The sequence below is a fragment of the Terrapene carolina genome, unplaced genomic scaffold (genome assembly GCF_002925995.2).
Source record: "Terrapene carolina triunguis isolate 2854851 unplaced genomic scaffold, T_m_triunguis-2.0 Scaffold752, whole genome shotgun sequence".
In the NCBI taxonomy this organism is placed as follows: Eukaryota; Metazoa; Chordata; order Testudines; family Emydidae; genus Terrapene; species Terrapene triunguis.
Window position 1 is genome coordinate 326,284 of NW_020665103.1, and position 17,596 is coordinate 343,879.

The 17,596-nt window shown below is 58.2% G+C and overlaps 2 protein-coding genes across 2 annotated transcripts in view; both read left to right on the forward strand.

The window, feature by feature from the left end:
* The window catches only part of LOC112125057 (E3 ubiquitin-protein ligase TRIM39-like), a 261,459-nt gene that overhangs the window by 122,243 nt on the left and 121,620 nt on the right, over window positions 1-17,596 (forward strand). The gene's annotated exons all lie outside the window — the stretch shown is intronic.
* PPP1R18 (protein phosphatase 1 regulatory subunit 18) overlaps window positions 1,774-17,596 on the forward strand; it is a 19,020-nt gene continuing 3,197 nt past the window's right edge. Inside the window, exon 1 of the mRNA XM_026660382.1 lies at window positions 1,774-4,242. Within this exon, the coding sequence (XP_026516167.1) occupies window positions 2,113-4,242 (2,130 nt within the window). The 5' untranslated portion in view covers window positions 1,774-2,112. The remainder of the gene's footprint in view (window positions 4,243-17,596) is intronic.

The window sequence follows — 17,596 nt, forward strand, 5'->3', positions numbered from 1 at the left end:
CCATCCCACACACCCTCCCCATCCCAGCCCTACCCCCTGATCCCCCCACCCCACATACCCTCCCCCAGCCCCACCCCCTGACCCCCGACCCACCCCGACAGCCTGACCCCACCCCTTCCCCCCAGACTCCCTCAATGCCCCCCTCTCCTGAGAGCCCGCCCCCAACCCCATAACCTCCCCCTTCCCCCATCTGTCCAGATCCGACCCTCCCCCCCACACACACTCCAACCCCCCCCTCTGCTACCAAAGCCCCTCCCCTCGCATTGTGTCCTCGTCCCCTTCTGTTTATACACAAAGACACCCCCCAGCTCTCCCCCGCCCCTCCTCCACCCCCCCCCACGCCCCATCTCTCTCTTCTCCCAGGCTTTGGGGGGGATGAGCCAGGCGGGGATTACGGCTCTCCTGGCGGCTCAGCGGCTGGGCCAGCAGCGATTTCTCCCTGGGGCCCCGCTGCCTCCTGTCAGCGCTTCCCCGGCCCGGCCCCCCAAGCGGGGCAGCGGATCGGCCCCCCGCCCCCCAAGGAAAGGCTCGAAGGAGGGCGCCGCCAGACTGGGGGAGGGGAGCCGCATGGGGCCGTGAGAAGCCGCCGCTGAGAGCCGGGAAATTCCCCCGGACGCCTGGGTCCCTCCGAGGTGTCGATCTCCTCCCCCCACACACACACACATTGTGATCCTTGCCCGAATGCCGGGGTCCCACTGATCCCCCCCACCAATCCGCCGCTGACAATAGGAGCCTGCGAGCTCCTTGCCCGGACGCCTGGGTCCTACCGAGATTTCTCCCTCCCCGCCCCCCCATCCGCCGCTGACAATAGGAGCCTGAGATCTCTTTGCCCGGACGCCTGGGTCCCCACGGCGCTGGATCGTCGCTGACAAAAGGCGGTTTGGAACCTTCCCCTCCCCCCACGCCTCGCCCGGACGCCTGGGTTCTGAGGAGCCCGCGGAGAATTCGGACCCTCCCGCGCCGAAAGGAGCCGCCTTTTCTCCGGCCGGACGCCTGGGTTCCGCTACTTTCCTCCGGGGTAATTATTCTCCCCCTCCCCCATCCGGACGCCTGGGTCCCATAGCCCAGCTAGCCTGAGCCATCGAGGTTTGGAGTCCAGGGTAATTTCCATCCACCCCCACCAAAAAGCCCCCCTCCCCCCGACGCACCCGGCTACCTGGGCTCCTCTGAGCCACCAAGATTTGAGCTCTCTCTGGGGTAATATAGATCTCTTCCCTCCAAGATTTACCGTCCCCTGCCCGGACTCCTGGGTTCCATTGTCCACCAAACCTAAGCCATCCTCCCGGACTCCTGGGTTTCCCCCTGGACTCCTGGGTTCCCCCCTCCACCCAGTTTGAGCCACCCCCCTCACTCCCCATTCCCCGGACTCCTGGGTTCCCTCCCCCACCCGGACGCCTGGGTTCCATTCCACACCCAGGCTGAGTTGTCCCTTCCCCCTCCCCGGACTCCTGGGGTCCATGGGGGTCCGGGATTCCCAGCCGCGTGCGGGGCTGTCAGCCGGGCGGGTGGGGCGAGCAGTGCCCGCCCCCTCCGGAAATCGCCAGGCTGACACAGGCGGAACTTTAGGGATTTTTTTAATCTTTTCTTTTTTTTCTCTCTCTTTCTCTTCCTCCCAGAGCAGGGGCGGGGGAGAGCAGGGAGCCCCTTGATTCCTCTGCCGGCTCCGCTATCCCTCCTTCCCTGCCTCTCCCGCCTCCCCCAGCTCTCTCTCCATCCCTCCTTTCTCCCACTTCCTCATTCCTTCTTTCCTCAGCCCCCTTTCTCCTTCTTCCATTCTTTCTCTCTCCTTCCTTCCCGTTAGTCCTCCTTCCCTGACTCTCTATCCCTCCCTTCCTCCAGCCTTACCTTTCTCCTCGTAAACCATTCCTCCATTTCTGCCCCTTTCTCTCTCTCCTCCTCCTCCTCTTAAACTCTCCTTCCTTCCCTGGCACTCTCTCTATCCCTCTCTTTCGTCCTCTTAAACTATCCCTCCATTCCCCCTCTTCTTCCATCTCTGACACTTTCTCTATCCCTCCCTTTCATCCTCTCAAACTATCCTCCATCCCTTCTTCCCTGCTCCCCCTTGCCCCCGTCCCCACTTCCCTCCCTGCCCCCCACAGCCCCGGGGTGAGGATGGCGTCGGCTCCGGCGCCGGCCCTGCCGGAGTGGAAGCTGCAGCTGCTGGAGAGGAAGCGGAAGGAAGAGGAAGAGGCACGGCGCAGAGAGCGGGAGCAGCAGGACCGCATGGCCAAGATGCCAGCCTGGAAGCGGGAGATCATCGAACGCCGCCGCGCCAAGCAGGGCTCCGGCACCTCCTTCTCGGACCCGGAGGGCAGTGGCGGCGGAGCAGGGCCCCCCTTGGCTGTGGCGGGGCCGCCCGGCCCCGAGATGGGCCAGAAGGAGAGCACCGTGCTGCAGGAGAAGATTGGCCCGGTGCACCAGAACCCCTTCATCCAGCTGGAGAAGAGGCGCAAGGAGACGGCGGCGCCGGAGGCCGAGGCGGCCAGCGCCAAGGCCAAGCAGTTGATGGAGCTGTACGGCCAGCGCCCTGGGGTGAGGACCCTACGGGCCGACAACGTCATCATCATTGAGTCGGTGCCGGGAGCAGCGCCGCTGGGGGCCGAGCGGCAGGGGGAGGCCAAATCCGGCAGCGTGGAATCCCTGAACGAGCTGCTGGCCCGGCGCGGCGGGAGCGTGACCGAGATCCGGGCCGGCGAAGTCTTCATCGTCAAATCGGCCCTCAGCCGCAGCGTGGAAGACCTCAACTCCTTTGGCCAAAGCCGCGGCGAGGCCGATTGCCGGCCGGGGCTCCCGGAGCAACGCCGCGGGCGTGTCAGCAAGCTGCTAAGCCGCTTCGGCCAGGAGGACCCACCCCCGCGACCGCTCAGGTCCCTCAGCACCGAGAACCTCGCCGATGGTTCCTACGAACGCCCCCTGGCAGCAAGGAAACCGCCCGGCTCGGCCCAGCACCGTAGTGGCACACCCAGCCCTCCCCGCGACCTGCCGGGCCTGACCCCCTCGCGGCATCCCTTCACCGTGGCTTCCTACCGCAGCCAGTTCGAAGCCAGGTCCGAGGCCTGGCCAGAGAGCCCACCGCGGCGCTCGCCCACCGGCAAAGCATGGGGCAGGGAGGCCGCCTCGCCAGAGAGGGGAGCCAGGCATGATGGTGGCAGCCCTGGCACAATGGTGCCGGGCCCTCGGAGCAGGGAGGCCAATTCACCGGACAGGGGAGCCTGGCACTGTGGAAGCACATTGGCCGTGGTGCCAGGGCCTCAAGGCACAGAGGCCACCTCGCCAGAGACGGGAACTAGGGGTGATGGCAGTGCCATGGCGCCAGGACAGCGAGGCAGGGAAGCCGCCTCACCGGAGAGGGGAGCCAGGCCTGGTGGCGGTGCATTGGCGGTGGGGCCGGGCCTACAAGCCAGAGAAGCCGCCTCACCGGAGAGGGGAGCCAGGCCTGGTGGCGGGGCATTGGCGGTGGGGCCGGGCCTACAAGCCAGAGAAGCTGCCTCACCGGAGAGGGGAGCCAGGCTTGGTGGCGGTGCATTGGCGTTGGGGCCGGGCCTACAAGCCAGAGAAGCCGCCTCACCGGAGAGGCGTGACGGTGGTGGCGGTGGCTCAGGTGCGGTGATACTGGGCCCGCCGGGCAGAGACGTCACCTCTCTGGACAGGAGTGGCAGGGGGGACAATGGAGACGCCTCAGCCTCAGGCCTGCCCGTCGACACCATATTGGATGCCGAGGCCCAGGCCAAAGCCGTGGCCAGCCTGCGCCTCCATTCGCGCAACTCCTTCGTGGTGGTGCCGCGCCGGGCGGCCGCCTCCCCTCCCCCAGACCCCGGCGAGGCTCGGCAGGAAACCAGCACTTCTCCTCCAAAGGCTGCCGCTGCTCCGGCCTCCACTTCCTCCTCCTCCTCCCCCAGCCGTGAGCAGCTTCCCCTCCCGGCCAGCGCCGAGGAGCCGGCCGAGGGGGAGGCCATGAGGCGCGGGGGCCGGGGGCCCCGGGAGCTGGGGGGCCCCTCCACCCTGCCCCACCCAGCCGTGCAGCGCCGAAGCGGCAACACCATCACCATCAATCCCCGCAAGGTGCCGGTGCCAGCCGTGGAGAACGGCGTCGAGGGCGAGGGGGGCTCCGCGGCGCCCGAGAAGGCGGCCAGCGCCCCACTGAAGAAGCGCTACCCCACGGCGGAGGAGATCCAGGTGATCGGGGGCTACCTGTCCCTGTCGAAATCCTGCCTGGCCAAGAACGACCCCCACCGCAAAAAGGTACCGGCGCGCTCCTCACTCCCTCCTTCGCTCGCCCTCTTGCGTTCCTCCTTTCCCCGCTCTCTTTCGTTTTCTCTGCTTCGTGCTCTCACTTTTCACTCTGCCTCCTCTCGCCATTTTTATCCTTTCTTTCTTTCTTTCTTTCTTTCTTTCACGCCCTCTCTCGGCTGTTTCATTCTTTCTCGGCCTCAGTGTCTCTCATTCTTTCCCTTTTTAGTCTTTCTTTTTTGCTCTCCTTCATTCCTCCTCTTTCTTTCTCTCTCCTCTGCTCATTCGTTCACCCTTTTCTTCATTCTCTCTTCCTTTTGCTTCTCTCCCGCTTTCCCCTCCCTCTTTTCATCCCCCACTGTCTCTCCTCCCCTCATTCCTTCTCCTCCTCCTTCAGGTGCCTAACACAGGGTTGAACGTGGGGACGCCAACCCCAGGCGTGGGGCCGTTAGCCATGGTTGACCTCTGACCTCCAGCCCGGGCCCAGCTCCCATTGGGCAGCGTCTCTGGCCCTCGTGGGCCAGGGATATAGGGCACGTGGTGGAGGCCGGGGTTGTCATGGGATCCACAAGGATGTGGTCCAGGAACGTCCCCACCCTGTTCTCATGGTGCTAGAGCAGGAAAGGCGGGGGATGGACTGTGGAAATAGGGTGGTTGATTCCAATTCCTCCAGGTTTGGATGGGAGCCGGCGCCCCCTAGAGGGGAAAAGTCCCATATCCCATTCCCCACCCCTCTGAGCCAGCTGGTTCCTTTTGGAGTAGTCTGGCTTGAGTTTGTAGCTGGCTTATGGGGGCTGGGGGGAGTAGGATATGGGACCTTTCCCCTATAGGGGATGTCAGCTTCAATCTGGCCCCAGGGCAAGGGCACTGGCTGGCTTGGGGAGGGAGAGGAATGGGATATGGGGTCCTTCCCCTCTTGTGGGGCACTGGCTCTGATCTGGCCACAGGGTGGGGGATTGGCTGGCTCAGGGGTATGGGGAATGGCTCACGGGGCCTCTCCCCTCTAGAGACGCCGGGCTCTGATCTAGCCCCACCCTGTCACTCCCATTCCACAGCCCCAATGTGAAATGAGTTTGTTCGGCCCCAGCCCACTTCCCTGTTGGCCGAAAGTCGCTGGCAGCCTCAGTAGAGAGGCTGAGGGCTGGACGGGCCTTGAAGCCCCCTCTTTCTCTCTCACTGGGGATCCCTGCCAGTGCCGGGCTAGGGACCCAGTGGCAGGGGCCAGGTGGGGAGGGGGGCACCGGAAGGGAACGGGGTGATCCACAAAAGTCTTTTCACACATGTGACCCATGCCAGGGTCTGGGGTTGCCCTTGGCCAGATGCGGCTCTGGTGTGCACAGTGGCTGGTCTGTTCTTTGCCTCATAAGGGGATCATTTAGCAGGGACAGTCGCTAGGCAAGAGGCATCCCTGGCTAAACTTTGTGGCTGAACGTCAACGGCATTTTTGCAGCCGGAGTCTCTGCCCAGCTTCCTGGCACTAAAAATGCCCCCTGGTGCTATGAATTTGTGCCCGGGGGGCAGCCCCACTGGCACTGGCTACGGAGCGCAAGGAGGCAGCTGGAAAAATCTTTCTACCCCATAATGCTCATTAAAGAAAAAAACTTGAGGATCCTGGAGTAACTGCTTTGAAGTACTAGAGTATTTGAGAGGAACAGATCACAATACCATCTTGTACTGGTATTATATAGGAAATAAATATAGTATGTGAGCAATATGGGGTCTACTGTAGTAGTATCATACAGTAAAAATACTAGACTAATGGGCCATAATATGTTAGACTGCTCAAAATTACTACAGACTACTAGAGTACTTGAGCGTAACAGATCACACTACTTTTAAATTGCTCTAGTATTATATAGTAAATATGGTAACATTTTAGAGTAAGGGGCTATAGTACTGTTGGATTTCAGCTCAAACATACTGCAGACTATTAGAGTACTCGAGAGTAACAAATCACAATACAATTACATGACTCTGGTATTCTATAGTGAAAACGTTAAATACCAAAGCAAGGGGCTATAATAATGTTAGATGCACCATTGTGCAAAGACACTGCAAACTACTAGACTACTCGAGAATAATAACATCACACTACTGTTAAATTGCTGGAGCATTGCTCAAAATTACTTCAAAAACACTGAAGTACTTTGGAGTAACAGGTTACAGCATTGCTAAATCACCATATTATATAGTAAATACAATAAAGGACAAGAGTATTCCACAGTGATAAGCTGTACGACTGTTCAATTGCTGCAGTATTGCTCAAATTACTACAGAGTGCTAGAGTAACATCACAGTATTGTTAAATTGCCGTGGAGTTACTCAACATTACTGCAAAATACTAGAGTATTCCAGAGTAACAGATGACAATACGGCTAAATTATTTTACTGTTCCATAGTAAATACAGTAAAATACTAGAGTAAAATAGTGCTGTTAAATTACTATAGCATTTCATTAAATCACTGTAAAAGCAGCAGTGTTGTTGTAGCCAGGTCAGTCCCAGGATATTAGAGGGACAAGGTGGATGAGGTAATATCTTGTATTGGTCTAATTTGTCTCGCTCACCAATAGAAGTTGGTCCAATAAAATATATTACCTCCCCCACCTCACCTCTGTAAAGCACCAGGGTATTCTAGATTAATAGACTGTTAAATTACTGCAGTAATGTCCCAAATTACTGCAAAGCGCTAGACTATCCTACAGGGTGATGTCAAGATACTGTTAAAATACTGCAGTATTCTATAGTAAGTGCTTCCGAATGTTATGGTGTTCCAGTGAATAGATCAAAATACTGTTAAATGTTTTCAATATTGCATAGCAATTACTTAAAAAAATACTTTAAAGTACTGGAAGGGTGGGAAAGTAATAGGTCTCAATATTGTTAAAATACTACAGTGTTGTATGGTAAGTACTCAAAAATACTGAGAACAAATTGAGTGTAGTCTACGGTATCAGATCACCGTAGTATTAAATGACTACAGTACTCTCTATGGTAATGCTTGCCAGATAAATACTGCTTTGCTCTAAAGTAGTCAATATACGTTTTAAAAATAGGAAAGTATTTTAGCTAGTCTGTCTGTATATCATCCATCTCCCTGTGCTCGTGTCTCTCACTTTCTCTTTCTCTCTCTCTCTCTCTCTCTCTTGAATCCACATAAGCAACTATCTAGCCATCTAATCACCATATGCATCTGTCTATCCCTCTCTCTAATGCATGCATCCATCCGTCCCCTATAGGCATCATCCAATCCCCATACATCCCCCTCCATCCATCCAGTCCCCATACATCCCCCTCTGCCCATCCAGTCCCCATATCATCCATCTCTCTACCTCATCCCCATATGTGTTTGTTTCTTTATCTAACTCCCGACCTTTCCCCTTTCAGCATCAATGGGAAAGACTCATTGCCACAAACCCAAGTGCTCTAGGGGTGGGCGCCCCCATGGTGACCAAGCCAAGATAACCCCCTCCTACTTCCCCGCTCCCATGCCACGTGTTGCCTCGGCCCTTTAATGCTCTAGTCTAGCACCCCCCGATGCTGGTCTGCTCTAGAATCCTGGGCTCCATTTCCTACGCTGACTTTGACGGAGCGACCTCCATTTACAGGGTCTGGGCCTCGGTGTTTATGGCTCCAGCATCCTGTTGTGCTGCATTACTGCAGGGACTGTTACAGAATATGGTGGGGAGTGTTACTCTAGAATGCTCTCGTGGTTTTCACTCTAGACTACTGTGATCAGCCACAACCCTGCAATGGAGCTCAGTACTGGCACTTTCAGCACCAGGACCTTATCTGTATCTCTAGAATACTCTGGCAATGGTTGTTCTAGAACACTCTGGTGCTTCTTGTTACTCTAGAAGTGTGTGGTGACTGATGCTCCAGAATACCCCAGTGGCTAATTACTCTACAAAACAGTGCCGGAATAGAGCGGTGATTGCTACTCCAGCAGTAACAACTGTTCTTCAACACAGGCTGTGATGTTCTAGAAGACAGCTGCACGTGCTGCTCTAGAATGCATTGGCAGTAATTGTTGGTCTAGAATGCAGGGCCTGTTGCGCTGGAATGCATAGGAGGGGCCTGTTGCTCTAAATCAGAGTGGAAGCTCTAGAACATGGGACAAGGCAGCTGAGCACTCAAGAACGCACTATGTGTCATACTGGTGTGCAGTAGAGGAGGGGGGTTGCTCTAGAATGCATTGAACAGATAGCAAGTTGCATCTTCAGAGCATGTGGTGGGGGCAGGCTGCCACTCTAGAATGCTGTTGATGTCACTCTGGAATGACGTAGAGAGGGCCTGTCGCTCTATAATGTACTGGCTGTTGCTCTAGAAAGCTTTGGAGGTGTCTGGTCCTGTAAAACACACTGGAAGGATGGCAGCCTGCAGCTCTAGAACGTGAGAGGGGCAGGCTGTTGCTCTGGAATATAGTGGAGGGTGCTGGCATGCGGTGATTGGGCGGAGAGTTAAAGCTCTGGAACATAGGATTGGGGGCTGTCACTCTAGAACATGGGAGCTAGCATGGTGGAGCACAGTGGAGGGGCCTGTTGCTCTAGAATGCAGTGAAGGGAAGCAAGTTGATGCTCTAGAACATGGGGTTGTGGGGCATGTTGCTCTAAAATGCAGTGAAGGGAGGTAAGCGGAAGCTCTAGAACATGGGGGTGGGGGTTGTCTCTCTAGGTTGCAGGACCTGGCACGTGGGAGTGCAGTGAAGGGGCTTGTTGCTGTGAAATGCAGTGAAAGAGAGGTGTTGAAGCTCTAGAAGATGAGTCTGGGGCTGGCACACTAGAAAACAGGCACTAGCACTCGGAGCACAGTGGAGAGGCCTGTCGCTCTAAAAGGATGTGAAGGGAGGTGAGCTGAAGATCTAAAACACGGGGCCATGGGGGCTGTCACTCTAGAATGCAGTGGTGGGATGTGAGCTGAAGATCTGGAACACGGGGCTATGGGGGCTGTCACTAGAATGTAGTGGTGGGATGTGAGCTGAAGCTCTAGAACATGGAGTTGTGGACATGAAGAACATGGAGGCCTGTCGCTCTAGAATGCAGCAAAGAGGGTTAGTTGCAGCTCTAGAACATGGGGCTGTGGAGAAGTCTGTCACTCTAGCATGCAGCAAAGGGAGACGAGTTGCAGCTCTAGACCATGGGATTGTGGGGGCCCTGCCACTCTAGAATGCAGCGGGGGCTCCTGTCGCTCTAGGACCTTCCAGCGTCTGTACTGAGCCGGGTCAGGTTGCCGTCCCCAGGCTAAGCACCCTCTGCCTCAGGCCCGGCGCCATCCTTCTGCACGGTCCTTTTGTGACCCCCTCGAGGGCAGATTCCTGCTTCGGTTTTTCGTCACAAACTGACCTTTCACCACAAACGGGCTCTTTATCTTCCGGAGGGTCTGGAGCAGCCGGGCGGCTGGGATCTCCGCCTGGCTTATCCCTCCCACGCAGGCAGGGGCCGTTCAGCCCGGAGAGATGGGGCCAGCTTGCTTGCTTGCTTTGTCTCTCCCTCCTTTGCTCTCTGCCCTGAGGCTGAGCCCTCACTCCACCCAGCAGAGGAAGCCCTGCTGACATCAGCTGCTGACGGCCATGCACTCAGCTTCTGCCCCCCTGTGCCCTGACCTGCGGAGACCTGGGGGGGGGGGGAGGTGAGGGGAGACCACTAGGGCTAGCAGCTTAGAGAATGGCCATGGGGCCCCCTCCAGCCACGGGAGGGAAAGACTAAGTCCAGCCAGCTCAGCTAGGCTAAGGGGGAATGTGGTGACACATCTCTGATGGGGGAGAGGACAGGCTTAGAGGGGTGTGATGGGGAGGATTGGAGGGGGTATCCCCAGCTCTGGGAGGGACATGGGGTCTAGTGGGTTAGATCAGGGGGGGCTGGGAGCCAGGACTCCTGGGTTCTGTCCCCAGTTCTGAGAGGGGAGTGGGGTCTAGTGGGTTAGAGCAGGGGGGGCTGGGAACCGGGACTCCTGGGTCCTGTCCCCAGTTCTGAGAGGGGAGTGGGGTCTAGTGGGTTAGAGCTGCGGGGGTGGGATGGGAGTCAGAACTCCTGGGTTCTATCCCCAGCTCTAGGAGGGGTGTGGGGTCTAGTGGATTGAGGTGGGGTGGGGCTGGGAGCCAGGACTCCTGGGTTCTATTTCTGGCTGTGGGAGGGGAGTGGGGTCTAGTGGCTAGAGCTGAACGGGAGGACAGTAAGAGATTTCAATTCACTGTATATAGATCTGTTTATCTATCCACCCCTTCTCTCCCACAATATTTTTCTAACCATCCATCTATCTGTGTTCTTTCTTTCCTGGACTGCATCTCCCCCCGCCCCGCCCCCAATAGCTCATTCAGGACCATAGCCCCTGCCACCCCCTGTTCCCCATTCTCATGGAGGCCTGTAGCCCTGGTCAGTGACAGTGGCTCAGGCCTGGTGACATGGGCCTTGTTCCTCTCCCCATAGTGGGGAGTCCGGGGCTGCCGTGCTCCGAGAGCTGGGGGAGGGGGGCATGGGGTGAGTGTGCAGGGGATGCCAGGGCTGGGATCCCTCCCTGCTGAGCTCAGAGCTGGGGAGTCACTCAGACAGGGCTCCAGGGCACGTTCTCATTTGGGTGTCATCTCCCCGCCCGCCTACAGCCTCTCCTGCCTGCTGAAATGCAGCTGCCTCTGGTGAGGGAGGGACGCTTCCCGAGCAGTTAGAGAAGGGGGGGGGGGCGGATGGCAGGCAGGACTCCTGGGTTCTTTCCCCAGCTCTGGGAGAGGAGGGGAGTGGGGTCTAGTGGGTTAGAACAGTAGGGTCTGGGACGTCAGGACTCCTGGGTTCTATCCCTGGCTCTGGGAGGGGGGGTCTAGTGGGTTAGAGCAGGGGGTCTGGGACGTCAGGACTCCTGGGTTCTATCCCCGGCTCTGGGAGAGGAGTGCAAGACACAGAGAGAAAGAAAGGGAAAAGCGAGCATGTGCCTGAGAGGAAGACACAGGCCCCCAGAGGCTGTGTGTGAGAGATCGACAGCCGCAGACAGTCTGTCTGTGTGTTTGGGGGAAAGGGGAAGCCGCTGTCCGTGCAGAAGGACCCAGGGACCAGGTCTGGGCTGGGTCCCAGCCCAGCGCTACAGCCCTAGGCTCACCCAGGGTGTAGAGGCCAGGACAACAGAGCAACTCCTGCAGCCTCCAGGATGCTGATTCGCGGGGGGTGGGGGGCTAGGGAAAGGAGTGGGTGCGGAGGGGTAAAAGTGGGAGAAGGAAGGAGTATGAATGGGCAAGGGATGTCATGGGGAAGGAAGGGGTGTGATGGGGGAGGGTGAAAGGGGGCAGGCAGGGTGTGATGGGGAGAAAGGGGTGTGATGGGGGAGGGGTGAAAGGGGTATGCAGGGTGTGATGGGGGAGGGGACCAGGCCCTGCCGGCCTCCCATTGGCAGAAGCCACCAGCAGGTTTTTCCAGAGGAAGTCATTAAAAGCACTGAGGTCAGCGTTGACGAGGTTGCCATGGTCACTGTAGATGGGGGGGGGGCACTTTAACCCTTCATCTTCCCCAGAGCTGTTGCCCCTATAATCCCACTCCAAGGCTTCCCAAGAGCAGCTGCGGGTGCCCCCTCACCCCCCAGCCTCAGCTTCCGGCCCAGAGCCACACACCCTGCAAGGATCTTGGCTTCATTTCGCCCTCATAATCATGGACGCCTTGCTCCAGGGACTGGGACACGGGGCCTTTCCCCTCTAGGGGGACTGGTTCTGGAGTTGATCATTCCCATCTGGATGTAACAAGTAGTTTGATCTCAGCCCAGCCCCCAGCAGGGCATGTCCCCCCATCCCAACCCACCCCCCGCCCCTCCCCCGTGCTGCCAGCCTCAGCAGGGAAACCGAGGGCTGAAGTGGCCCCAGAGCCCCAACTCCCCTCTGCCCCCTAGAGGGGATCCCTGCAGGGGCAGGGCTGCGGCCCCCGGGCAGGGAGCAAGGTGTGTTTGCATGGGAGGAGCTTAACTGGGCTGCCCCGCACCCGCTCTGGGCATTACCCAGAGGCCCCTGGGGCTGCCAGTCCTGCCCCGTCTTCCCGCAGTGCTGCAGCCCTGTCGAAAACAGGAAGCGGGGAACGTGTGGGAACGTGTGGGACGGAAAAGGGCGGGGAGATCGAGGCCTGTGTCAGCCGAAGCCCCGGGCAGCCTGCACCCGCTCAGGAAGTGGTTATTGCAGTGCAGCGCGAAAGCAGCAGCTGGTGGGGGCGGGGCTGGGAGTCAGGACTCCTGGGTCCCACCGGCAGTTCTGGGAGGGGAGGGGAGTCTAGTGGTTAGAGCGCATTGGGGGTGGGGGGGCTGGGAGTCAGGACTCCTGGGCAGTGCTGGGTTTACAGTGGCTCCATGGAGCCAGGCCCATGCTCAGAAGGGGCCCCGGCCTGCTCTGCTTGCACTGTGCCCTGAGACCCCCACCAGTCTGCTGGCTCCCCCCAACCCCCCGCCCCACTTGCTTCTCTCAGCCTGCCTGCCAGCCGGCCGAGGGCTCCTCTCCACTCCCTGGCCCCATCCGCTGGCTTCTCTCTGGCCCCTGGCCGGACCCCAGTGCACCTCCGGCTCCAGGCAGTCTCTGCTTCCCACCACCTGTGGGGCCCTGCCTGTCTCCCCAGAGCTGTGCCGCCTGGGAATGGTGCAGAAGCCTGGCCAGTGTTGGTCAGGTGTGTGTGTAGAGGGAACTGTGTGGAGGGCTTGGCTGGGCTGCTCCAGGCAAGTGGGTCCTGAGGAAGCCCGGCCGGGGCAGGCCCTGGCCTGGCTGATCTCACCACTCTTGAGGGGCCAGAGCGATTCCCGGCCCCAGGACCAGCCCTGGCTGCACTGCCAGCTTAACCTGGCAGCCACAGTCATCTCCCAGCAGGGCCGGTGAGTGCGGCCGGGAGGCAGGGCGTGGGGGAGAAGGTCTCTGGTGTGGGTGCTGTGCTGTGAGGGGGTGGGGAAGATCTCTGTGTGTTGGGGCACTAGGGAGTGGGGGTTCTGGGGGGGGGGGCTGTGGGCAGGGGGGCGGTGGGCAGTGGTGGTGGTGTGCAGGGCGCTGTGCATTTGTGGCATGGTCTGGGTGGGGCGCTGGGCATAGCAGGTCTGGGGGGGCTCTGGCCATAGGAAATCGGGGGTGGTGGTGTGTGTTCTGGTGTTGGGTGGGGGGGCTGGGTGGGGCGGCATTGGCCCATCCCCAAGGGGAAGGGGCATGCTGGCAGCGCAGGGCCGGGTGGGCCAGTGCCCGTGCACTGGGCTGGGCAGAGCAGGGCCGTCCCTGCCGTGCCATGCTCCTGGCTGGCCCCTCACTCCAGGAACCGACCGCCCCACCACCACCACGCCATGCTCCATTGCCCCCATGGGAGCCACAAATATGTTTGGCGCCAGGACCACAAAAGGTTAATCCGGCCCTGCTCCTGGGTCCCATTCCCAGCTCTGGGAAGAGAGTGGGGTCTAGTGGTTAGAGCGCGGTGGGGGAGGACAGGGGGGGCTGGGAGTCAGGACTCCTGGGTCCCATCCCCAGCTTTGCCATCAACCCTTTCTTGTGCCTGAGTCGTCCCACCTCCCAACCCACCAAACACATGTGATTAACCCTTTCCCGCCCACTTTGACACCTTACGAACCAGGCCAGAACAGGATAAAGGGCGCTCGGTGGATATTATGGGATAAGTAAAGGACTGTGGAGCCACAAATCCAGCCCTTCAGGCCGTCCCCCAGCACCGTGAGCCCAGCCTGCGTTAATGCCATTTGGTATAAGAGCTTTAGAGGCGATTCCCCAAATAGCCCCTCTCTTATCTGAGCTAATGCCGATCTGGCCGGGGCCCAGAGGTCCTGCCTGGGCTATTGAGGGACAGAAACAGCGCCCAGCCTGCCTCTCCGATTGGAACTGGTGCCCCCTAGAGGGGGAAGGCCCCATTGCCTGTTCCCCATGCCCCTGAGCCAGCCAGTCGCCCCAAACCGGGACCAGTTCCTCTTAGCGGGATGGGAGCTGTCATCAGAAAAGCGGAGAATGGCTTGAGGACTCCTGGAGGGAGGGGACTAGCACCAAGGGAGACGCGAGGGACTCCTACACCCCCCACCCACTCAGTAGAGATGGTGGGGGGTGGTTGGAACGGATGATGAAGGGGTAAATATGGCTCACCCACTTGGGAATAACAAGGGCTGGGAATCCAGTCAGGGATCCCTGCCCAGGACCACTCCAGCGCCACCTAAGACAGGCTGGGGTTGCTTATCCCTTCTTTTACTTCAAGTCTCTGAGAGGGAAAGGGATGCAGGCTGGACTGGGGCTCTGGCCGGGGCGGGAGGGGGGCAGTTCTGTTCCTAGTGGATAGAGCCCTGGAGTGGGACTCAGGTACCCTGGTTTCTATTCCTGGCTTGGCCACTGGCCTGGCGGGTTGCCCTCGGCTAGTTGCCCTTCATTTCTCTGTGTCTCGGGTACAGCTGAGGATGGGTAGATAGAGAGATCTATAGATAGATCTCGTGATGGTGGATTGAGCCGAGGATAGGGAGATAGAGAGAGATATGACAATGGATAGACGAGTGGATGGGTGGAGCTGAGGATAGATAGATAGATAGATAGATAGATAGATAGATAGATAGATAGATAGAGCTGAGGATGGATGGATAGATAGATGATGGGTGGGTGGATGGATGGAGTTGAGGACAGATATTTAGATAGATGTGTCGATGGATAGATTGATGTGTGGAGCTGAGGATGGATGGACAGATAGCTCTGATGATGGAGGGATGGAAGGGTACCGCTGTGAATGGATGGATAGAGCTGAGGCTAGATCCGATGACGGATGGATAGCTAGAGCTGAGGGTAGACAGAGACATATAGGTAGATCTGATAATGGAGGGATGGAAATGTAGATGCAGCTGAGGATGGAGAGATAGAAAGAGCTTCTCATGGATGGATGGATAAAGCCGGCGATGATCTGACAATGGATAGATGGGTAGAGCTAATGATGGATGGATAGACAGAACTATGGATGAATAGAGGGACGCTTGGATATAGATAGTGTGGTCAGACATCTAGATGGTGTGTTTTGCCATCTATTCTCCCCAGCAGGCCAGACAATCTCTCTCTGGCACAGCAGTCTCTGGGCTGTGGTCTGTGCTTCACAGAGACATTGAGGGGTCTGGTCAGGGAAGGGGCACCGGACCTTCTCTGACACAGCACTCCACGGGACCTGGAGCTCAGGAGAGCCTGTGAGATAGTGCCCTGGGCTTCAAACTACAGCTCAAAGGGGCCACCAAGAGTCCAGCCTATCCCTCTATCCTTCCTCAGCTCTCGGGCAGAAAGGGCTGTGAGGAAAGCAACAGGGAGTCTGGATATGGGGGGAAGGGCAGCCAGGGGTGAAGGTTCCTCCAGGCAAGTGATCTGGAGAAAGCATTGGAGATGCCGATGGATCTAGAGCGATGGTGGCATGGAGGGTCAGTGGGCCATATCTGGATATTCAGGGCCATTTCTGGAGGGTCATGGGTACATCAGGAGAGAGAGGGCGATTGCTGGAGGGCTGTGGGATCCAGTCTGGAGGGATGTGGGCCATGTCTAAAGGGCCTTGGGCTGTGTCTGGAGATTCATGGCTCTTTCTGGAAGGTTGTTGGCCCAGGCAGGAGATAGATGGCCATTTCTGGAAGGCTGTGGGATCCAGTCTGGAGGGATGTGGGTCAAGTCTAGAGGGTCTTAGGTCGTATCTGGAGATTCATGGCCATTTCTGGAGGGCCGTGGACCCAGTCTGGAGGATCATGGCTCTTTCTGGAGGGCTGTGGGATCCAGTCTGGAGGGACGTGGGCCATGTCTAAAGGGTCTTGGGTCATATCTGGAGGTTCATGGCCTTTTCTGGAGAGCCGTGGGCCCAGTCCAGAAGGTCGTGAGCCAAGTTTGGAGATTTAAGGCCATTTCTGGAGGGTCATAGCTCAGGGCCTTGGGGTGGGGTTCGGTTTCTGCTCCCCCCTTCAGGGCTCTGGGGACAGGCGGGAGGGGCAGACACCCTGATGGAGGTGGTGCCAGACACCGGAGCGGAGTTGGGAGGCTCCCGGCGCAGCTGTGCGGAGTTGGACGGCAGCTGGATTCCCGGCCTCCCCTCCCCCTCCTGGCCGAACCAGGCCTGTTCGCTCCTTATTTAGGAGCCAGGCAGCGGAGCGAGTGACTCAGGCACATTCCAGAGCTGGGGGGACGGGCGGGTGGGGCCCGGCAGCTGGGTGTGGGGGGGGCAAGGAGAGAGAATGGGGGAGTGTGAGAGAGACTGAGGAGGAGAGATGAAGCCAGAGAGTGGGGAGGGAAAGGGAGGGATGTGAGAGTCACAAGGGAGGAGCCGCAGAAAGATGCAGAGAGACATATTTCATTTCTCCTTTTTCTCACTCCCTTCTTCCTCCTCTCTTTCTCTCACTGACTGTCTTTTTCGTTCCATCGCCCAGTCTCTCCCCTCCCTTTCCCTTCATTTCTCCTCCTCCTCCTCCACCTCTTCTATCTTTTCAGTCTCTGTAGGACTCTGACATGTTCCCCCCGCTTCCATTCTCTCATTCTGTTCTTTCTTGGACCCTTCCCCTTCATCCACTCCTCACCCCCATTTCCTCTCTCCTTTCTTCTGTTTCCCCTGTTCCTTCCTCTCACAGATTTTCTCCTTCTGTTCTTTTCTTGGATCCTGCTTGTTCTGTCCTTCATTCCTCTTTTCCTCCTGTCTCATTCCCCTCTTCCTTTCTCTGCCTCCCTCCCTGATTTCCTCCTTCTCTTTTCTTTGCCCCTCCACCCCCATTAGTCTCACATTCCCTCTCTTCCCCTCCTCTGCTTCTCTCTCCTCCGCTCCCCAGTTTTCTCCTTCTGTTCTTCTCTATCAGGACTTTCCTCTCCTCCCCTCCCCCACGGCCTTGCTCCCTCTTTTCCTCCCATGCCGCTGTCACTCCCCTCCTGGATTTCCAGGTTCCTGTCTTTCCCATGCAATCTTTCATCTCCCCTCTCACATTCCCTTCTTTTCCATGCTGGTGTTTCCTCTCTCAGCCTGGCCCTGGCCTTCCACTTGCCTCTCTACCTCTCCTCTGGCCCTTCTCCCATCCCTCACTACCTCCAGTGAGCATCCATAACGCTGTTATGGCCCTGATCCTCACCCTCAATTCCCCCGGACTGGCCTCGTGACCCCTCTCCCCCAGCTCGTTAATAGACTTCAGTTAATTGTGATTAGCGGGGGATTAATTCCCATGGGAACCAATTCGGGAACAGATAAGATCAAAGATACACACACACCCCATGTCACCAAACGGAGTGGGGGAGGGGTGCCTGGGCTAAAACTAGAAACATGCTAAGCAGGAGGGGTTGGGGCCGGGCTGGGCCGGGACACCACTGGAAATTGGGATGGGGCTGTCAGTGCTGCCCCCAATACCCCAGTGCAGCACTAGGGGGCGCTGTCCTGCAGGGAGCAGGATGGGGGCTC